The 23,236-nt window shown below is 37.6% G+C and overlaps 2 protein-coding genes across 4 annotated transcripts in view; both read right to left on the bottom strand.

Annotated features, from left to right (window-relative positions):
- Positions 1–735: 735 nt before the first annotated feature.
- Positions 736–8,913, bottom strand: slc15a1a (solute carrier family 15 member 1a). The gene is made up of 21 exons (XM_034693651.1): positions 8,892–8,913; positions 8,381–8,522; positions 7,813–7,932; positions 7,590–7,689; positions 5,771–5,861; positions 5,575–5,658; positions 5,380–5,462; positions 5,202–5,288; positions 5,018–5,107; positions 4,892–4,936; positions 4,771–4,803; positions 4,584–4,672; positions 3,876–3,957; positions 3,598–3,717; positions 3,323–3,466; positions 3,186–3,232; positions 2,869–2,976; positions 2,654–2,765; positions 1,836–1,970; positions 1,578–1,685; positions 736–1,448 (listed from the first exon to the last, which is right to left on the bottom strand). The coding sequence occupies exons 1-21, from the start codon at positions 8,896–8,898 to the stop codon at positions 1,212–1,214; spliced, it is 2,064 nt and encodes a 687-aa protein (XP_034549542.1). The 5' UTR covers positions 8,899–8,913; the 3' UTR covers positions 736–1,211.
- A 1,198-nt stretch (positions 8,914–10,111) lies between these two features.
- LOC117820029 (dedicator of cytokinesis protein 9-like) overlaps positions 10,112–23,236 on the bottom strand; it is a 92,644-nt gene continuing 79,519 nt past the window's right edge. For all 3 annotated transcript variants that reach the window (XM_034693648.1, XM_034693649.1, XM_034693650.1), the window contains exons 38-53: positions 20,838–20,974; positions 19,800–19,915; positions 19,483–19,620; positions 19,205–19,387; positions 18,462–18,575; positions 18,134–18,349; positions 17,878–17,935; positions 17,597–17,703; positions 16,164–16,286; positions 15,907–16,020; positions 14,085–14,231; positions 13,785–13,995; positions 12,696–12,886; positions 12,502–12,602; positions 12,271–12,409; positions 10,112–11,209 (exon numbers count right to left, since the gene is read on the bottom strand). In XM_034693648.1, the coding sequence (XP_034549539.1) occupies positions 11,084–11,209; positions 12,271–12,409; positions 12,502–12,602; positions 12,696–12,886; positions 13,785–13,995; positions 14,085–14,231; positions 15,907–16,020; positions 16,164–16,286; positions 17,597–17,703; positions 17,878–17,935; positions 18,134–18,349; positions 18,462–18,575; positions 19,205–19,387; positions 19,483–19,620; positions 19,800–19,915; positions 20,838–20,974 (2,221 nt within the window). In that variant the 3' untranslated portion in view covers positions 10,112–11,083. The remainder of the gene's footprint in view (positions 11,210–12,270; positions 12,410–12,501; positions 12,603–12,695; positions 12,887–13,784; positions 13,996–14,084; positions 14,232–15,906; positions 16,021–16,163; positions 16,287–17,596; positions 17,704–17,877; positions 17,936–18,133; positions 18,350–18,461; positions 18,576–19,204; positions 19,388–19,482; positions 19,621–19,799; positions 19,916–20,837; positions 20,975–23,236) is intronic.

Here is a 23,236-nt window from a genome sequence, read left to right as displayed (position 1 = left end):
TTTGAACACCTTTGCTATTTTGTGCACAATACACTTAAAAAAATTGTGTTCTGCTCAAATTTCAACTGATCGCCTACTTCATCTCTGTGTTTCTTACCCACTAGAATTGCTAAATGCAGCTTACGTTAGTGGATAAAGTATTGTTTCAAAAGGTTATGTTATTTTTCTGTGCAGCGTTACAAAGACACCATCAATAAAATCTTTGTATTAAATTGCCTTGAAACAAGCTAAAAATAAATTGAGCACACTATATCCTCTGTTAGTAGCATAGAGTCAAATAATCTGTGTAAACATAAGACTTAGAAACATTTCCTGACATCCCACCAGGCTGCAACACATTTATTTTCATCACAGTAAAAGACATTTGAAAGGGGCGCTGGTGGCCTAGCGGTCTAAGCGCCCCACATACAGAGGATACAGTCCTTGTCGCAGGGGTCTCCGGTTTGATTCCCTGCATTTTCCCCACTCTCTCCCCACATTTCCTGTCTATCTTCAGCTGTCCTATCGAACAAAGGCAAAAAGCCCCAAAATATAACTTTAAAAAAGATGACAATTGAAAGAGTGAAATAAAAAATAACACACTTAATGATTTTTTACAAAAAAAATCAAAACAAAAAAACGAATTAGAAAATTATAATAATAGGAACAGGATTGATTTGTATTGCTTACACTAGAATAAATTACAGAGTTAGAAAAAACCATTACATTAAATGATATTTAAATATAAGAAGCAGTTGCGTTAATGATGCAAGATCACGGCTAATATTGTTTAATGTATCCATTGTACTAAAAACAACATAAGAGGACCTTGTTTATCTGGCTAATGATATACATTTGTGCTTGAAAATATGAAACATTTAAAATACACAGACACACGCACACTCACAGGCACACATTCACACATTCACACATTCACACTTCTTAAGATGTCTGTAGGGAACATCACATAGATTTACACTCATTCCTCTGAAACTTGAACCTAACTTTCCCTTCCTGAACACCTACCTTTACCAAACCCTGACATTAACAATAACCAAAAGATAGCTTTGTTGTAATTTGGAGACATGTCACCTGTCCAGTTAATTTGTCTCTAGAGTAAAAGTGTCTTGACAGACTTGGACACAATTTTGCAACGTGGCAAAACTACCTCCTGTCTATGCTAAACATTCCTTAAAAATGCATTCTGGATACTGATCTGATTTTAAGACTGTTCACAGTTTTGTTTGTACGGCTTTGTTGTCTCCATCTTGACTTTTGAACGAGTCTTTCTTTACCATCTCAACCTCTGTCTTTTTCTGGCTTTTATCATGCTTTTTATCCTTATCATCCTCTTTCTTGAACTGGGCTTCAATTTCTGTAGGATCAATGTAAGTGTAGAAGTAAGCCATGATGGAGAAGATAACACACACTGCCAACAAGAGAGAGGCAAACAGGATGTATTCTGCCCACTGTGAACGGGGGGGGAGAGACAGAGAGACAACACAGTAAGAATCATGTCTGACTTGAGTCATTTTATCTCTTATAGTCTTTAAGGTTAGGTTTTATCTTAATTAGTTGTAACATTTGTTTGCTTTTACCTGGTCAGGAATCTTTGCAAGCTCAGCAACAATCAGTACAATGAAGTTGCCGATAGCAACTGTAAACAACCAACCAGCTTGCAGCACTGCTTTCATGTTACTTGGTGCCTTTAAGACACAAAAGAGGGACACAAAACAAACAAAAGGAAAATCATTAAAAAGTATTTTGAGGACATACAGAATTAAAAACTCTCACGTTGTGTGTCTCTTTGATGGTACACTGCAAGAAAAGTTGGAAGTGTGTATTCTTAACTTTACCTGTGAGTAGGAGAACTCCAGACCTGTGACAGAAAACATCACTTCACCAGCAGTGATGAAGAAGTACTGTGGGATCTGCAGGGCCATGTGAACCGAGTTGGGTTTGATGTCTTCTACTACAGTAATAGAGTCGCACTAACACACGCGCACACACAAAAAAATAACTTCAGTTATATTGAGGGCAACAGTTTTCAACCAGTGACTACCAGTGAAAGAAGTAACCTTTTACATGTTGCATTTTGTTACACTGAAAAACACAGGCTGGTCTAGTCTATATTTCTTTCATTGTCAAAACTAACTATCTTTTTATTCATGTCTGTGCTCCTAGCTCTTCAGCACCTCCTTTCAAAACAGATCACACATCTGAAGAATTTCCAATTAAGGCGAAACATTTTCCAACAGCTGGGCATGGATGTTTTGAAGAAACATTACCTAAACAGAAGTACATATTGCACTTTTTGGGTTATTACTATGCATGACTAATGCTTAAACCACCAGGAACTGAACAGGTTTGACTTGAAATAAACTACAGAGCCCATGTAAATTGAATTTTGAAAAAAGAGAGGACTAATGAGGGTTTGACCATGTATCACCAGCCTTTTTCTACATGTTTTTTTTTCACCCATAGGTCAAATTTGCTTTTTTCCCCAAATGAAAGAAAATGTTATGCTTTTATATGTAATGCTTTTGCAAAGTTTAAATCAACTGCCCTTTTAGATAAACCAATACAGTATATCATTAGATGTCACATGAAAGTAGATTTAATTTTGCCATACTATTTGAATTGTAAGAAATTAAAGATCATGTGTTCCACTCACACTCTCTCCAAAGACCAGTGTGCTTGGGATGAAGAAGGTATATGAGCTTCCGAATCCAAAGTCCCTGCTGTATTGACATGACTTTGAACCGACCATTATGGTAAATATGGACCTAGTCATTAGAAAAGAAAAACAGTTAAATAAAGTCTATTAACACAAGCATCGAGTGATAATTATAGTATAAAAACATCCGACAGGATGAAAAAAATCCTTACCTTCCATTTGTAATCTGAGAGTAGTTGGAATAAGAATATGATTCTATCACTCCAATTTTAGCTGAAGGAGACGATACATTCACTGTTGCCGTCATCCCATTTATGAATCTAAAATGGACACACATTGGGCAGAAACATTATTGGAAGACAATCTTACCTAAAACAGTCAGTAAATTAATAATAGGGCTGTAACTTAATGATTTACAATATTCTAACCTGATGAAAGACAAAAAAAGAATACCAAAATAGTTGAGTTTCTGTTTAATCTTCTGATAAATTGAACTTATTACACTTAAAATATTTGTGATTTAACTCACCGGATTGCATTGCTCCCTTGTTCCGGCTTGGAGGTTATATCTTGAGTCTGAGGAAATGAGAGATTGGATGCTGATCAGTTTAACCACTGAAAGGCCTCTTTTTGGTCTAATTTCATTATTTTGTTTTTCTCACTCACCAGCTGCCATTGTTCATTGAGATTTAAGGGAATGAGAAGTGTTTGTCGCTTTCCCTTTTCCAAGGGAATCGTTTTTTTCACTGGAGGGATGCCTATTGAAACTTCGATTGATTCATCAGCAAATGTGAAGAATTCATCACTGGCCTGCAAAACAATGAAACTGTTAAAACTTGATTTTTTATATTCTTAATATCAGTACATAAACACTGGTTCTTTTGGACTGAAATTCTTGGCACATATTTTTCAGCATTTAGTGTTTTTCTGTGAGGACATACCTTAGCTGCTGGAAGTTGCTGAAGGTCATTGAAGGGCAGATTAACTGTGACTGCGTCAGTACCCATGTTCAGTAGTTTCAGCTGACTCTGGGAGTCAGATGGGAAGGTGGGCAGCGTTTTCTGAAAATGTGTACAAAACCGAAGTTAGCACTTTTACCTTATCAGCTCCAAGAGTACCATTTTTATACTTGATGGTAAGTTATAAAAAACACTGTGGACAAAAGTGATGTGTACTTTACATTCCATAAAGAAATGACCACAGTAACTGTTCTACTCACATCAATCTCAATCTGAACCAAACCAGCACAGACAAACGCGATGGCTGCCAGCAGCATCCCCACTGTCATTCTTTTCAGAGATCTGTTGAATAACAATCAAGTTCTGTTACTGATTTGTACAGCCTTTGAGAGAATAGAGGCAGAACTTAAATTCATACACAATACTTTTTTGTATGAATCAGACAATGCAAATTTAGAATTGTAGTTATGTAATTTATTTTAGAAAGGTAACCTTTCATATTTTCACTATATATTACACTTAAAGTGAATTGTTTCAAGTCTTTTTTATTTTTCTGATTATGGCTTATAGCTGATGAGAATCAGAACTCAAGTATCTGAAACGATTTGAATATTTCTAAGATCAATTAACAAAACGATTTATAACTTTAACAACTTCTGAAAGGTACATTACTCTATACACTCAATACTTGGTTGGGGCCCTCTATACCACCCTTACTTTCTAAAGTAGCTGATGAAAGACAGGTCACTTTTTTGTGACATTTTCATTTGTTGAGATGCACCTGTATTTATTGAATATTCTTGTCCAACATTTGTCAAAAAAAAAGAAGAAAAAGAAGTGTAAGCGCCTCTGTTTCTAAAAGAAAATGTCAATCCTATAATGTTATTCAATAAAACAATAGTAGACATAGATTGACAGATTTTTTATAAGCCAGAAAAGCCATGCCAACAATTCCCAGCCATACTTACGTGAAGTTCAGGCCACATTTCTTGATCAGAGGGTAGATTAAGCTGTCCATGATAGGCACCAGAGTCAGGATCAGGATTGGGTTGACAGTCTTTAAAAATCAGAATATGCCTGGTGAGAATCTTCTCAAACACAATACAAAATATAAGTCCTAATTAGCATGAAAAAGTTAAAGTTTGCATAACTTACCTGCATCTGATCAGGCTGTATAACAAGCGCACCCTACAGACACATAGACATTATTAGAACAGAAACAAATGACGATAGTTAAGTGATATACATTTAAAGATGACTTCGTTAACAAACTTACAAAGTTTCCATCCATGGTGGTGGCTTGCAGAGTCCATCTAGATCCCTTTATAAGAGAAACAGTGTTAGCTCAGTTTCCACTGCCAATAAAGGATGCTGTCTTTTAAAAGAGAGACTTTTACAATACCTTTTGGTCAAACAGTGTCCAGAACATTGGAAGTGGGATATATAAAAAGAGGACCTTCAGCACCATTTTGATTTGAGCAATGAGGAGTTTCTACAGCCCAGAGAAACATATTATGAAATTCTGTTTTTCCATCAACAAAATAGTGTGTTAAAGGCTTTACGCAATTAAATAAACTGGAACTTACTTCATATTTTTCCTCTGCCCAGTCCATCCAGTGCTGCCTCTTAGGGTATGTTTTGCTTCTGTGCCTGAATCGGTTTTTGATTGCAAACTGATTGGAAGAAAAGCAAAGTTGAGGAATATTAAGGTTAAGAAACAACTGGAGAAACTGTTGTAAAAAAAATGGTGTGAACCCAACTCACCCCAATACATTTGCACACATCAAGCATGATATTTCCTTGAGGTTCAGCTTTGTAGTACATACCACTCCCCACGATAAACACCACTGTCAGGAACATTTAAGGTACGAGATCATTACGATTGCACAAAACATATTCCAAGTATTCACATTTCTGGCTAATGCATACAATCATAGTCTTTAAATTCTTCTGACATACCAAGTGCAACCACCATCAGAGCTGAAGGGACGCCGAAGGCCAGAGAATAACACTTCTGCTGAGTGTAGATGCCACATTCCTGAGCTGCAGATGGAGACAAACAGCCATTTAACTTCACTCATACTCAAATGTTACCACATGCACTCTGGTTAATGGCATTGTTTGTCATAAACTTTATTTCCTTTCTGATAACTACCTCTGAGGATGGGGGTGATAATGGTTGACAGCAGACTTCCACCATTGATACAGAGGTAGAATACAGAGAAGAAAGTTCTCCTTTGCCTTTCCTGCAAACAGAAAGGAATCAGTGACCTTTGATTGTGTTTGCATGCATGTTGTGTAATACTGAATATGATGGGTAATCAATTTCTTTGTTATCTATTTTTATAATGCACATGATACAGTATCATTTAGTCACACTTATGCCCTGTATTTTCCTCTTTTACATTCATCAGTTTGATATCTGCGTTTGACTGCAAAATGTCCAAACAGTTAGATAGAATAGAGAATAGAATAGAATGTACTTTATTTATCCCTAAGGGAAATTCAGTTGTTTGGCAGATACAATTATAAAAACCACATAAAAACAAGTAATTCACGTGTCTGTCAGCTCATCTCCCATTCGCTAGAGAGTTATGAAGCCTTATGGCTGCAGGGATGAATGATTTTCTGAATCTCAGTCCTGCAGCGCAGAGAGATGAGCTGTCCACTGCTGCTGTTTCTCTGGTCCACAAATAAGTTGTGAAGTGGATGATCTGTATAATTTAGAACGACCTCTAGCTTCTCCTATTTGCTGTTTTGTTTGTTATGAAGAATTGTACTTGAACCATTCATGAATGCTTCAGGGTAAACTTTACCAACATTGTTTTCTACAACTTTCATGGACATGCCAACATTAGAGGACTAACTTCAATCCTGTTGCACTTGAATGTTCAAGACATTCCCACCAGTCTCAGTTGTACTTGTTTGGCTGCAATGAGTAAGTGTTTCCATGCTAACAAAATTATGTTAGAGGCACAGTTTGCCTTGTGGTCTAAGCGTGCGCCCCATATACAGAGGCAATAGCCCTCGTCGCAGAGATCACAGGTTTGATTCCAGCCTCGACCATTTATTGCATGTCCTCCCCCACTCTCTACTCCCCTCATTTCCTGTCTCTCTTCAGCTGTCCTATACATTAAAGGCGAAAATGCCCAAAAATATAACTTAAAAAAGATGTTAGTATGCTAATGAAAGCAAGTGTTAGCATGCAAATATCAAGTGTAAAAATGCTAACAAAATCAAAAGGTAGCATGCAATCAGAATTAAGTATTAGCATGCTAACACTTAAATGTTTTAAGTTAACTAATTATTTAAGTTAATTAAAGAGAACTCCAAGCAAAGGAGTTCCTTCTGCCATCAGACTTCTGAATGCTGATAGCAGTTTTTAACAGTTTGTCATAGATTGTCCTTGTGAAATTGTGATGTTGTATATTTATAAGGTGTTTTTTAGTATTTATTCCTTGCTACTGTGTTTAAAAAAAAAGTTATTTTAGTCTATTTTAAAATTCTTCTACTCTTTATGACAAGCCCCATCTTGCACTCTTGCACTGTTGTCACTGACATGTTGACTGTTGAGTGTTGTTTGTCTGTTTTCTTCGTGTTTGTGTTGTTTATCAACAAGCTGGTACACTGCAAACCAAATTTCCGTCTGGAATAAATAAAGTTCTCAGAATCTGAATCTGAATCTGAAATTGAATCCAAAAAACATGTAAGCATGGTAACATTAGCAGCAGGCTGACAGCACAACATGTAAACCCCTTGCCTTTTTGTAAGTGGTAAGGGACATTTTTCCCAACATTTTATCGTGGACAGGAACAGAGGACAGGGAATTAGAGGAGATATAGGACGAATGATATTTTACGTAGTACTTAAAGGATATTGCAATGACATGTTGATTTGCCATGTCATCATGACCAATTCTGTTGTATTTAGGAGAACGCTCAAGAATAGTGGCAAAAGTGAGGTATTATCCTGACCTGATGGTCACCAAACTGGTCTCCACCAAAGGCAGCAACGCAAGGTTTGATTCCTCCAGTGCCCAGAGCGATGAGGAAAAGACCAACCATGGACAAGACACTAAATATGAGGAAAAACAGGGAGGTATGTTAGAAATATGTGGCAATGATGACATGCAAATGCTCAAATTATTGTGTTTCTTCTTCTGCTTATCATTATAAGTGTAAGAGATTGGAAACCCACACATGAAAGGTCATGTTGTCTGGTGACCCATCTCTGTCGTGGTCTGTGATGTCATGGATTGCACTGACAGCCATTGCAACCTGGCCAATGGCATAGACAATGGACAGATAGATGATTGTCCTGCAAAGGGGAGGTGGGAAAGAGAGAGCAGGTGTGAAAGGAGTACTAAGATTCATTACTATTTGCTGTAGCTGATTGGTGTGGAGTGATTTGGGTGATTTTCAGTGCAGTCCAGTGCCCATGCACCCATCCTTGGTGAAAAGTTAAATTTGGGGTTGGGGTTGTGACATGATTTTTGAGAGCAAAAAATGATTAATAAACAGAACTGCCATACTTATTTGAAATAATACTCCAATTATCTTCAATATTTGCCTTTTTAAAAATATTTTGCAAAATAATGAAAAATGTACAGTAGGTCTCCAAGTTTAGATTACAATAAATATACCAAAGTAAAGAACAATTACTCATGATTTTCTATCACTGGGAGATGATTGCCTGCATGGTTTTAATGACTAAACAATTAAAGCATTCATGCATTAAATTACTGGAACGCGATGGAGCCACTTACTTATACTTTCCGAGCCACGAGTCAGCTACAATGGCCCCAAGGATAGGGGTCAGGTAGCATAAGGCCACAAAGGTGTGGTAGATGGAGGTGGCCAAGTCATCGTCCCAGCGCAGGAAGTACTTAAAGTACAGCACCAGGACAGCTGTGGACCGAGAGGGACAACCAAGACTTATTTCTCTTGTTTCAAATATTATCAATGTGAGACTTAACAGTTAAAAATCTGAGATATCAGGTCAAATATTTAACATGACTTCTAAATTTAACAACAAAGTGTATTGTTCTTCCTTGCAGTCCTACACCACTGTCTGTATGAAGTTGTGAAATGAATCATTTTTATGAGGCAACAACAGCCTGTTAATGTTTTACTGGGTTCAGGCACAAGGTGACTTAACAGCTTAAAGGAGAAATACTAATTTTTGGTTCAAATGTAATTCTTTTTTTAACATAAAGAATATATCTTTTCTGGCATTGTTACAAAAACAATCATAGTTCTGAAACGCCACAATCTCACCTCGCATGCCATAGTAGGAGAATCTCTCGCAGAACTCGTTGACAACAATGAAAAAGATGCTGAGTGGGTAGCCACACACCTCTTTGCTCTGATGGATGGGGCAGCAAAGCGAAGAGTAGTGGTGGATTAAATATTTATCAACACAGTACCACAATGAAAATATAGCCCACTAAAAGTAAAAGACATTCTTTCAATATTTGATGTATAATACGGAAGTACTGAAAACAAAATGTACTTAATGTATAAAAAGCTTTATTGCTATTTTATTACACTTTTTGTTAAACAATCTTTAATGATTACTTATCATTTTAACACATTTGTACACATGGGTAGTCTAATCCAGAACATACCATCAGATTTCACATAGTAGTAATGTTTTATATAACAGCTTTATTTGAATAATGATTGTAGCTTTGAAAAAGAGAGAAAAATGACACCACTCTACCAAATGTAGTACGATTCCTGATTTCAGTTTAACTTAAATACTAATAAGTTGAGAGTATTTTTTTGCTTACAGCAGTATTAAAGTGAGTGCCACATATATGTCTATGCAGATGGAGGCAGAGATACTTAATTTGTTTGGATTATAATTATGTATCACTGAAAATTTTGAAACAAAGCAACAAACAATAAAAACATTTAAATTCTTTACCGTCCCCTTGCTCTTCCTCCCTTTCTTTGGATCCTCGTTGTCTGTTCATAAATGGAAATTTGTTTCAATAAGAAGTCATGTTCAATGAAAAGTTCTGGTAAAAAGTATTTTCAGCTACTCCTAGTGTTTCAAAACAGAACTCAGAAACAATTAATCATCAATTAAGGGTCTGCAACAGCTTGTTTTTTCTGAATGGTTATTTCCAATAGATTTTAATGTCTGCAAACTCACCCGTCATGTTGGTTGAGAGAAGCTGTCTTTCTACCTGTTAGATTCTTCTCAGTAATTCCTGCACAAGGCAGTCGATAATTGATCGCCTCCTGTTTTCCAGTAGGAGTGTGAGCGTTTCTGTAATATTGCTTCTTATTAGCCCTTCATCTGTCTCCACACTGCTGACTGTGTTACTTTTATGATGGGTGGGAACATGAGATACAGGAGATAGGGAGTCAGGCATGTTCAGGCCCTGACACCTCATAAACATGTCTGTAGAACCGTATAGCCACAACAACTGAAGGAATAAATGCAAGAAAAACTTCAATAAATGTTGAATTAAAAAAAGAAGTACACATGCAGAGAAATGAGTGTATTTATTCAAAAGAAAAGCAATAGGGAATATCTCTGTTTACAGCAGAACAGTGACTTTGTGTTAAATAAAAAATAAAAAAACATTGCTGCTCAAATATAAAACATTTTTTTAACATTTCAATGAACACTAAAATGGTAAAAGCTTCATATTACTTCCATAGTAGGTGTTGTGTCCCGATCCACACCTCATCGCTTTGGCAAGAAGGTGAACATCATCTTTACAGTGTATACTTTTCAAATATTGCACACACTCCTTTTTTTATATACATAATAAACAACTTGGAATATACTTTTTTTTGAATGCAATGGCTTTGAATATTTAAAAACTCTCCTGTTCTAAGACATTGAAGTGATTTAAGGTTGAATGCTAATGCGTCAGAGGAGGCACATTTTTAGCATCTTGTAGAAATATAACTTCATTTACAGGGAGATGAGCATCGATGTATGCAGCATATACTGTTCATCAAGACATCAATACAGTGGCTTATAAAAGTGGAATACTGTACATTAAAAACACAATGTGAAACTTTATCAAAACAAACAAAGATCGGCTGTTGGACGGTGGGGGGGTGTAATGTAATGTCATGCATATTTAAGACACCAACAGGAATGTCTCCAGGAAATATACTGCCCGGTCTTTGCAGTTGGAAGCAGCAAGAAGACAGAGTGTTGAACATTTGTCTGTCCACTGAGCAGGAACTGAGTCTATCATCTGTCCTTTATGATCCCTCTCTCCTGTCGTTCAGGTCTCACAACTTTGATTTGGCCACTTCCACCAAAGTAACCATGACATGTGTACATAAAACAGGTCCAGTGCCTTTGTCATGGTTCAATGAGGTGGTCAGCGTTGTCCGTGCTTTAGTCAGTTTCCCTTTTAAGCTGACAATATGGCATCACTGGCAGGCTGCCTAGCAAGTATGGAGAGAGCCGAGTTCAAGGCTAGCCCAGGCTAGCATCATACCACAGAAGAAGAGCTAGGGATGCCCTGGATGGTGGCAGTGGTTGGCGTGCCACTGATGGCGTTAAAGATGTGAAGCGAGTCAGGAAGAACGCTCTTCATGCCATCTTCTACAGGACTGATCTGGAAGGAAAGAAAAAAGTCATAATAAATAAAATACCAGGAAGGAAAAAGGTGGGAACAGCTAGCTTAGCAATGTCTGGAAAATTCTTATTTTTTAATCAGTTTTTATTTTTTTTAGAGCTAAAACAAACTTTATTTGACACATTAATAATTGAGCTTAAGTGGCACTGGTAGGAAATTATAGTTAGCTTTGATGTAACAGGGCTAAACGTGTCCCACAGTTTCTGTTCCTTGTGCTAAGCTAACCAGCTGCCAGCTGTTGCTGTTTATTCTAATCTTTACATGGCCAAAACAGAGATGAAGTGATACAGAGATGGAAAACAATCAATCCCAGACAGAAAATCATAAGCACGCACATTTGGATGCATGTATACACACATTAACATACTGTTAACAAATATGTGCAAACACAAGTACATATAAACTGTAAGCACATGCAGAGAGGACACTTCTTCAAGTGATTGTTGGTCTAGCCAGCTTTCTGAGGTTTTAAACCCACGTGTTGTCTGCTTTGCCCTACTCTGGAGGATTAGCCATTTTGGTGATCAGTGAAGCGTGTTTTGTGCATATGTAAGATAATCCTCAATGATTAGTTATTTATTGCAGGTACATAAAGATAAGGCCAGTCTTTGAGCTGATCAGATTTCTCTGCCAGTCTGTTCAGTGCTTTTTAAGGCCAAGAAACAGACCATACCTTTAACAGCTCTCTTAAATGAGTAACATTAAAGACATCAGAGGAAAGATGTGTACTGTGGGTTTTGTTATGAACACCTTTCATCAATCCTAATTACAGGATCGTAATGGGTTAATATCTGAGAGAGGGTGCCTGAGTCTGGCTGGACCAACAAATAACAACTGAAGTCTTTTGTTGCATACTGGTGCTTCTTGCATTACCATCCAATCTGCTCATGTCAGCACAGGAGAAAAACAGAGAGTGGTGTTATCAGAGAGAAACATTATCAGTGACATGATCAAACAATCTCAGGGACAGATTATGGGTGTCATGTCTATTATATTTAATCTCATTACTCAGATCCTTCACTTTTGGATACTGTACTTACTTGCTCGTGCATGATGATGGACAGCTCTCTGGCTAGATCTCTGTAGTTTGCTTTCATCTCATCGTGATACTCCTGCTGGTCCTCTTTGATCAGCCGCTCATTGATGCCTAAGCCGTGGCCACATGCTTCCACAAAATGCCTGCACAATTAACAAAACAGGTTGTAAAGGAGGATTGCACCAAATAATTAAAACTAGAACAAGATTAAAAAAAAACAACAATCTGATCTCACCTGAAGACCTCTTTCAGCTGTTTGACTTTGTTATCAGGATATTTCTTGGCACTTGAATCATCCAGAAAAGCTCGGGCATATGCAAGTGGTCCTGCATTTACCTGAGGGAGGATATGACAGCCGTGTTAGACTTTCATTATCATTCATTTAGGTATGACTAGTATGAGTTTGTTGGCAGGATTTAAATCAGGCACCTGGACACTGATGCTGCCCTGAAGTTTGAGCTGTAGACGGATCATGTCCACCTCACTGGAGGAGCAGAGCTGTTTGATCTCCGCCACCTTCTTGCTCATCTCATCGATGGCCACCTCGATGGGGCTCAGATCAGTGTGGTGTTGATACATCACCGCAATACGTTTCTTCACGTAAGGGAAACAGTGTGTTGCTATAGGGGATGGAAACACAACAACAAAAGGATGAGGGGGGGGTCAAAACTTGCATGAATCCTCTTACATGTGTCTTACAGCTCAGGATCTGCCTATAGGGAACAGGCTTCGAACGCTCTCAGATAATAAAGATAAAAGAAAGAAGGTTGAACTTTTGGATCTTTTGTGTCATAAAGCAATAAAGCTCTGATTAGGATTAGGAAAGATCCTTGACAAAACAGCTGAGCAGTCAGATTCTAATCAAGATCTTACTTTCATACACGGGACCTTTACTGCTGAGTAATGTGAAGCCTCTAACACTGATACACACGTGACAGCCCTCCACATTGTGTGTGTTTTTAAGATCCTAAATGTGTCATTATACAGAAAACAAGGGTAGGAAGTCTAGAGTTTTTGGTACCAGGATTGAAAAGGCTTCTGATATAGTCGAAAAATGGAGATCTGGTATCGGGTATTCGCTTGTCCGGGCACCAACTGATATCATCCAAAATCAACTTCTTCCACAAACAATGCGTCACTGCAGCTCTTATTTTTGGTAAGACTTTAGTACTTGTAACACATTGATACTTGGTATTTGGCCAATTCACAAATCCTATGTGGAAAAAATAGTATTTCAGAACATCTCTCAGGTGTTCAATAGCCTGGAAGGAGGGATGTGGGGAGAGCACAAGAGAAAAAGTCTAAAGTTTCAAAATACACGAGATCATTTCAGGCAGAGGATACCAGAATACTTATATTGATTAAATTACATAAAATACTTTCTGATTTCACAAGATCTTTGAGATGAAAGCGACTACTCAGTCCATGTTTTACCTACTGCAATTCTGAATAGCTGAATTACTTTCTGATATCTTATCTCATGTGCAGTCACAGCCAACAACATGAAGGGTCACTCACTGGTAAGTATAGTCCTGCGTTTGCACTGCTCCTCCACTCCACCCTGCTTTTTGCCCGATATGGTGAAAGGCATCTCAAACACAAAGCGGCGGATGTTGTGGCTCTTCTCAAAGTCTGTCTTCCTATCCGTTAGCTCCTTTTCCTCCAGGTAGGGGGTCACATGTGTCACTTGGATGTACGCATACTTTGAGTCCAGGTCTTTGGGGTTAACCTGCAGAGATAGCATGCCATTACAACAGATTAGTGACAGTTTTCATTAATCATATTGACCAATCAGACCTCATATTAACATCGTCTCACCCTTCCAGAGTCCTGGATCATCTTCACGTTCTCCTGCCCGAACTTGTCAGAGTACAACTTAAGGAGCCTTTGTGATATCTCTGACAGAGGGGTGAATTTGGGTTCTTTGTAGATGTACTCCTTTCCATCTTCATCTTCAAAGAAACCCTAAAAATGTAAAACATGGTCAGAATGAATAAAGAAATCTGTATGGTTACATGTAAATAATCAAACATAGCCACATCAAACCAAACACGGGTGGTAAGTCAAAGTCATTTGAACATATTGTTAACAAAAGGGTCAAATACTCTTAAAGCTAGCTTAGCTTCAGACTAAGATGTTTGGCAAACTCCACAAAAATGCAACCAACTATCTAATGTCCAAGCACAGATACAGAAAATTCCACTGCAAAAGATTCCACTGCAAGACTTCACTAATGTCAGGTCAATTATATGAGACCATGAAGGAGGATTAGGGCCATGGTGAGAAGGGAGTAATTTGAGCTTTCGAGGACAAAGTAAAGAAGAAAGTTGTAATATTATGAGAATAAAGTCATTTTTTGAGGATGAAGGGCAGGCCAGACTAGCTTCCCTTCTGATTTTCCCCTTCAAAATAACAAATCAGCAAACTGTAGTCTAAAATGACTCCTTCTCATAAATGTATGGTTTAAATCTCGTAATATAAGTTTGTCTCAAAAATTGCCGACTTTTTTTGTATTATGACTTTATTCTCATAGTATTGTGACTTTTATTCTCTTATTACTTCTTGTAATATTACACATTTATTCACATTACATTATGACTATTCTCAAAATCACATTTTTTCCATCCTTAATGTGGCCCTGATACTCTGTCCATACAAGACTCTTCACACACTCAGTCGGAGCACTTTGATTAATCATTTGTTTTAATTTAAAACAACCCCACCAACAGATGACTGAAGCCATGCATTTACCTAGTAAGAAATCAGCTATAAGTCTTTAGAGGGTTTTCTAGTATGATTAATAACACTGACAGCACTGAGCTGAGGTTGAGGGGAAGTTAAAGAGCTAGAAGATAAGATCACATCACATAGCACTGCATTAGCAGCAGAGGAGCACAACACAACCTAACACTGCTATGTTGGCCTTCACATGGATTTACCTCAGCCTCTGAGTCAGTAAACTGGTACTGCTACAGGAGTAAGAATAGCAAAAAAGAAGTGTTATTCCACAAAAACTACCTAAATACTCATTATAAAATCAACAAACTTTAATTTAAACTACTGAATCACCCGAGAAACCATCACGTAAAGAGAGACAGGGTTATACGGATCCCATTTAAAGTACACACAGATAGCCACGCCCATCACACTGATGATAAAACTGAGGGTCAGTACTGATTCAAACTTAGATTCATGACACAAAAGCACAACCACTGTAATGAGGAGAAGAGCGCCATGCAGCACAGTTCCAGAAACAGAAAGCATCAGAGGTTACTGTAACTTTAAGCAGCAAACTAGGATTCACAAATGCCATGGATTACAGCGGCCGGCACCCACACCACCACACAAAGGCTGCTTAGAGAGGCTAGCAAGGTCTATTGCAAAACTTACCGCTGCCTTCAAAGAGGATAAAAAGCAGAAAAGGGTGTTAGAGTGGATAATAAAATGCCACAGCTTGTGTTCATGCTTTAAAAATAAAAACTTTAGCAGCTCTCTAATTGTGAATCACTGCAAACAAAGTAATGTGTTTGCTTGTTTGTGAAACACACTTTGATTTTTTTTCACATAGATCATAAAGAAATTAAAATGAAGGAAAATTAAAAAAAAGAAAGAAAAAAAACACTAATGAAGTTAAACTCACCTGGCCAAAGAAAGCCACTCTGAAGTATGTACCCAGCAGTCTCTTGCATGAGTGCATGACTTCTGTCACTTTGCTGTATGCACGATGCAGCGTGTCATACAGGTGGGCCAGTTTCTGTACAAAGAGATTGTAAATTATAATATTATAATTTATTTTAATTTAATTTAAGAATTTCGACATACTCACGTCAGAACAAGATATTGGATTAGTGGGGAGTGATGCAGGGAAATAAAATTGCAAGTGAACAAGCTGCCTACCTCGAAGTCTCTGCGCTTCTCATAAATGGGAATTATGAGCTTGTAGATGTCAGAGATGAGCTCATAACGCTCTGCTTTCCACAGACCATCTGCACACTCCTCTAAAAGCTCCATTAGGACATCCTGAGAGAACAAGAGAGGGTAAAATTGATATATGGTAAAAAGCAGAAGATATCTGATGAGCCAAGGCCTGTTCTGTCAGGAGCAAGTATAATATTTATTAGAAAGTGAAGAAAAAAGGCATATGTACATATACTTCAGTGAGTGAATGGCTCACAGGTAGCACAAATCTTTACTACGAAGACAGCTACATAACCTGACACTAATCCACTGAACTGCCAATAACAGACTGCAATGGAGTGCAGTGAGGGTGTATCTCCCTCAACTGTAGACCTGAGTAGTGATCATGATATTGAGAAAATCTTACTTGTGATAATAGTTGTGTTACAGTCTTAATATCTAAAGATGTGTCCTTAGAAATAAGACTTTCTATTAGAGGGAAAACCGTTTAATAATGCCTCAGTTTACAGTTATTGTAAAATGAGTTCTACCCTGATCTGATTTTACTTTTGCTTGATATATTGAAAAAAAAAATTGAAATTGTAAAACTGAAAGAGCCAGACTGTTATAACTTCTTGTCATAATAATTGTGCCTAATCCCTTTACATAAATATATATCAAAGCATTAATAAGGCAGATGTTTTTCTCAAAAGAGCCCTCATTAAAAGTAGTGTTAATTTTGGCAGCTATTTTAGATTTAGTCTTAGTCTTTAGACAAAAATGCCTGTTAGTTTTAGTCACATTTTAGTATTTTCAGCCCTATTTAGTCTTAGTCTAGTTTTAGTTGGCGGAAACTCAAAAAACTTTAGTCTAGTTTTAGTCAGATTTTAGTCTTTGATTTTTGCCAAAACATTTTCTCTCTTTAAAATAATTCATGTAGTCGATCAGACATCAGTATCAGGGTTACCAAGTGTTCAAATAGTCAATATTTCACTCTTTAATGATTTAGCCTCTAACTGCTAAAAAGTAAAAAGGAAACATTCTTGATGTGAACACTATGAAAATATTTTGCTTCTCTTGATTCAAATAAAAATGCCATAAACACAATATAAGGGCTTTATTGCACTTTTACGACAGTCCCTGAATGCACCTCGCAGCGACAGAGGCACTGGACAGACAGTCAGTTCACGGCACTCTGAAATGAATCTGCATATTTCAACAAGGAGTTGATCCAAACTCACTAAATGTGTCTGATGAAGTAAATTCAACACTAGTTAGTGCAAATTCTTGTCTTTAAAATCTGTTAAACACAAAACTTGAGAGTCTAAATTTGATGATATTATATAGTTGGTCAGACTTCAGGCTGTTTCTGAACTCATGGTCAAAGACACATTGTCACCACATTGTCATTCAAAAACATTAGTAATGCATACCTCATTGAAATGAACGTCCTGCATGCCGACATCTTCCATCATTGCAGCTTCTTCATCAATGTTTGGAGTCACCACCCGGAACGCTGAGCAGCCCTGCTTGATCATGCCTTCACACAGAATGAGCAGAGACATTATTTTAACAACGAGCCTAATCTCTGTCACAACAAGTTTAAGAAAGATTGGAAAAAGATTAAAAGAGCATTTACATAATGTTTTGTGGCCTTCACAAATATACATGATAGAGCTGCAGTGTGGAATGTAGATGAAAATTATTTGAATACCTTTTCTGCGCAGGTATTCTGCCACAAGTGCAGCAACATGTACGTAGCACATGGCCGCCTGTGAAAAAAGAGAAGAGTTAACATTTGTTTTAAGGCATTATGACTCAATAAACTGGACAAATATAACATCAATCTAGTGCTCAATATTAAATATTGTAAAGACACATTCATGCACACACACCTGAAGTAAGCCTATCACATATTAAACTATGTACCATTAAACCAAAGTACAATCTTTGGATGTCTTATCACAGACCTCTGACATGTCTCCATTCTTCACGTGGATTCGGGCCATACTGTCCAGCCATGTTTTGCGCAGCTCAGGCGTGCTGGCGTAAGACTTAGCAAGGCTGTATTGAAGATCCACCAGCATCTCCGGATCTCTCTCATGCTCTTTCATCTGAGCTGTGGCCATCAGAACTGTTCTGATCCGTTTGGTCAGATCCTTCACGTCTGACGGGAAAGCTGTGTTCTGTGGAGGAGGATGCAGACATTGTCAGCTTTGTCATCACTGGTTAAGGCATATAAATATGTCTGTTAAAGTAGAGCCAGAGGATGGGGATGCACATGAACAAATATCTAACCTTGATAGTTTTGTCACTGTTGGCACAGTTGTTGATTATTGACAGAGACTGCTGGAAGCGGGTACTTCCGATGCCGATGACATCTGCTATCAACTGACTGACAGCAATCACCACCTAAAGAAACAGGAAGGAATCAGTTGTTAGATGTAAAATGTCATGCACATTTCTTTCTACAGCAGTTTTTGAACATGCTATATCTTGAAATCCTTTTATTTATGATAACAAAAAATCATTGATTATCAGGATGATTAAATGTTTCTTTTGATTTGATAAATGAAGCGCCGCCTACAAACTAGTTCAGGCAGACAACTCGAGCTGCGCTCATCCACACTGACACGTCATCATCCTCCCTATCAGCTGATCTAAACATCCTCTCATTTGGCGGTCTATTTAAGCTGCAAGTCTCCCTGTCTCTGCCTCTGCTTTGCAAGTGCTCCTGCTGTCCTGCTCAGTGCTGTGTGCAAACTTCGTACCCACCTCCTCCCCGGCATCCACCTGCGGGCTCCGAGGGGGGTTAGTCCTATCTCATTACTCCTAAATGTCTGCATTTAAATAATCTATGAGGAGTGATGAGGTTCGGAGCCCAGACGCCAAACATAATACTGTATGCTGCAATAAACTTTATCTTAAGTGAACGTCAGTTGTCTGACTGAATTATGGCCAAGGTTCTCAAGAACTCAACGTTTAAACAATGTTAACATGAAAGTGGAGAAGATGTTAGATCCACAGAGAGTCCGTCTCACCTGTAAGTGCGTCCGAACAAAAGACTTGCGACCCGTGTAGTCAAAGTTGCTCTTCATGAGGAAGTACAACAGATGTGCTGCATCGCTGCGGATGGAGCTCAGTTTGGAGTTACAGCATTTCAAGATCTCATAGCAGAAAGCAGCACACATGTCAGCACGCCCCTCAAAAAATGTGCAGGGAAACTGAAGGAGGAAAAATACAGAGAGGTCATCAGGTTAGGTGAATATTGAAGACCATAATTAGTACATTTTAGACAGAAAACAAACATCTTTCTTACCTTGTAGATAAAGGTGCGCAGAGAAGTGAAGACCTGCTTGAGGGCTGTCTCTGACTGATTGATCTTCAGGAAACAGAGATGGACTTCAAACACCTTCTTCATTAGTGGACTGTGGCCGTGATCAGAGCACAGCTGGGTCTGTGGAGAAACGGAGCATCATCTTAAAAACTGATTCAAAACAATGAAACATGTAGAATTAATGTCTGAAATAACTGTTACACAATCTAAATACTGTATTTGATTTAAAATGCTTCCAGTTCCCAGCTCAATTAAAGACATGGTTGTCAATAGGTGAAAGAGTTGTGTTTGTGTGTTACCTTGAATCCCATGATGAAGATACTTAGCGTGTCCAGTACGGTCAGGCACACTTCAGTAGCGATGTTAGCCTCCAGGAGTGACTGATTCAACACGTCTGCATCCGAGTGACTGTAGGCTAAAATGGACAGACAGGGAGCTGTAGTGGTTTCAAACAAGTAGTACACTTGAAATACATACACTCCACAAAAGCTGTATAATGTCATGTCACATCATATCAACAGTGTCAAAAAATGAAATCTTGTTAGAGGCAAAGCTGTTGGTTTAAAGATGAAGAAGTTTAAATGTTTAAGTTTCATTCCAAACTGGGAAAAGCTCTTCCCAATAACGAGTCAATACACTTGGGGAATGAATGGTGACAATGTTGACAAATTATAGCAGAAAAGTTGAGTGCCCACATATGAGGGTTTTTAAATAAATATGTAAGTATAAAGTTTTTAAACTCAGGCAGCCTTTTTCTGAAATGCACAAGTAGTATTTTGGAATGAAACTTCTTACTTTGATGGTTTGCTTTCTTTCCAGAGAATGAAATGAAAAATTGTAATCATACATGAGCTAGCCAGATGGATGTGAAGAAAGCTAATGTTCAGTTAAAATAGACATGCTCATAACTCAACCAAATGAACAGAGCTGGTGAAGTGGTCTGCAAACTGCCTGCCAACCTGACACATTCTTACCATGGTCTACAGATATTCCAAGAATACTTGAAATCTTTCTTACACTGAAAACACAAAGAAACTGTATTAAATGATGCCATATAACAGACTGAGCATATAGCTTATGCCCTTTGGATAAAACCAAAAAGAGCTGCACACAGCTGCATTTGTCCATATCTAAAATACCAATGGTTCCCCCCCGTGTCTTCTGAGGCATTTTCTGATTGACAGCAGGCAAGGTTTACACAGAGGATAAGAAAGAAGGTGATGTTGATGAGGATGATGTTGTAAAGCTTAAGGAGTATGACCACAAGATGAGGCAGAGGGTGGCAGGGGTCCTCTGGTAGAGGACATTTGATGAAAAGTACAGCATGGAGCACTTACTGTGGTTAAAAGTGTAAGAGTTATCCAGGCTGCTGAGCTGCTGTAAGCGGGCATGCATCATTCCCGCCCTGTTACGGGACACAGGCAGAGTCTGTGACTTCCGCTCATGTGCTACAGGTCCTGCCCCATCCTGGTTCCTGATGAGGAAACAGGACATGTTAGACAAATGGCTGACCAGTAGCAGAGCCTAAGTTAGTGAAGCAAGTTAAGAATAATGTTTTTTTTTTATGTAGATTTATCCCTCAAATGTTGTGGGAGCAACAGTCAATTTGCATGTATTAGGTCATATCATTGAATATCTTATAAAATAGTGAACTTATGATAACTCTAATATATATTCAGCAGTGCAACTGGAAATCATAATATTAAAACTGTGAGTGGACTTACAAATAGACCTATAGTGAATGCTCACAGTAAAGTTGTGCCATGTAAACTTTTGGCATGCAGTTTAAATTGATAGCTGTCAAAGCAGCAGAGGCAGCAAAAAGCATGATAAAACGCAAACGCCATGCATATAAGAATGAAAGAGACAGGTGATGCATTTAGAGCCAGTAGATGTGTAACAACACAGCAACTTTTAAATGATTATGAGTAGATATCATGCAGTTAGTTCAAGAGAGTCAGTTACACATTAAGTCTTACCCAAGCAGGACAGGGCAGGAGCCAGGTTTTATTTCATTATGTTAAACTTGCCAGCATTTCAGTGAATAAAGATAGAAACAGGGGTGGGAGGTTAAAATGATTTGACACCCAAAGCCCTCTGAAAGTCGAGGCCAGATCAGCTTCCAAATAGTGAAGAAAGTAGAGCGTGTGTTTGCATATTTTGAAATTAATTGTCAAATAATTTGCTCAGAACACAGTTACACCCGACTCACACATTAGCAATTATGCTTTAGACTGACTGAGTAGAAGTAAAGCAGTAAGTAGCAACATCAATGTCACAGTATGAAGTTTAATGGGCAATAATTTACTACAGAAAAATGTATTTGGTGTCTGAAACTCCAGGTGACTATCAGTTAAACCAGTGATTGCCGAACAAGAGCTCTTCAACATTTTTAAGTGAATATAAAAAATATTTTAAGATTAGTTTTGTTTGAAAATGACAAAACTTATAATTACATATTAGCAGATTACACAACTTCATGAGCAGATGTCAAAATTAAGAGTGGAACAAACTAGCTGGGGAGCACAGAGGCTAAGTGATTGTAACATTTGCTGAAAGTTATGACTTTGCTAATGTAAAAGTAATTAATAAAAAGTTATGTGTTGGTTAGTTGGTATGCTAGTTAGCTATAAGTAATTGTTAAAAAACTGTAATATGAAGTTGTGGATGAACACGTCAAACAACTAAAATATTTCAGTATCAGTTTTTATATATAGGATGGTTGACAATGTTAGCAAAAAAACTGATAAATGGTTAAAAAAAACATTATCTAAAAGTAATATGAGCAGCTTAATTGACTTGAAGCGACTGATAAGAATTGATAAACTGTAAATAAGTTAGCTTACAGTTTCAGGGAACTGCTTCAAGTGACTTAGTTAGCTTAAAGTAACATTAATGAATTTGCTGTTCAAGCTAGCTAAAAGGTATACATTGCCAGTTATGAGAGTTTGCTAAATAGCATTAATAAATGTTTACAATTGTTAGCAAAAGGAGATGGATACAGGAAACAGTTCACTGAAGGTAAAAGATGAACCGCTGTATTAGGTCAATATAATATATAAATGTTGAAATAGTTGGCGATAGCTTTAACAGTGATGGTACTCTAGCTTAAAGTAACCGAAAAATGGTTGAATGGAATGAATAAACTGTTGAAGTAGCTAACATCTGTGAGTAAAGGGTTAATATTCAGCTAGAAGACATTGTTATCCAATCATTAACTCAAAATAATTTTTTGTATTAATAGTTAACAATTAAGTAAGATGGATAAATTGTGATAAAGCTTAAATAATAATATTTTTTGTTTGCTTATGGATAAATGGTTAAAAATAATCTTCTATAATCTTCTATATATAATATTCATTTTTTCTGGCAGTGCAGATACATTTCTTGTTTTTGGTCCTGCATAGCTAGAGAGCTTAGTGGCATATTCAAACTCAAACTCAAAAAAGATCCCGGGCTCTTCCTACTTAGCCTGCCCTCTAAGGATGTGTTTCTTCTCTCTCTTAAATTTAAACTGTTGGATAAATTACTGCTCTTGGCAAGAAAATGTGTTTTGTTAAAATTGATCCAGGATACACCTCCCACTGTTACTTTGTGGTACAAGGAGATATTTAATGTACTTCCTCACAAGAGGATCAGCGCTGTTCTAAAAGGTGATGAACAGTCGTTTCTGAAAGTTTGGAAACCGCTCATGGACTATCTTCCTGTTGAGACTTTTAATTTGTTGGCAAAAGGA

This window comes from Notolabrus celidotus, chromosome 10 (genome assembly GCF_009762535.1).
Source record: "Notolabrus celidotus isolate fNotCel1 chromosome 10, fNotCel1.pri, whole genome shotgun sequence".
Taxonomy (NCBI): domain Eukaryota; kingdom Metazoa; phylum Chordata; class Actinopteri; order Labriformes; family Labridae; genus Notolabrus; species Notolabrus celidotus.
The sequence above is the reverse complement of the archived record's forward strand: the minus strand, read 5'-3'. Positions and strand labels throughout refer to the sequence as shown.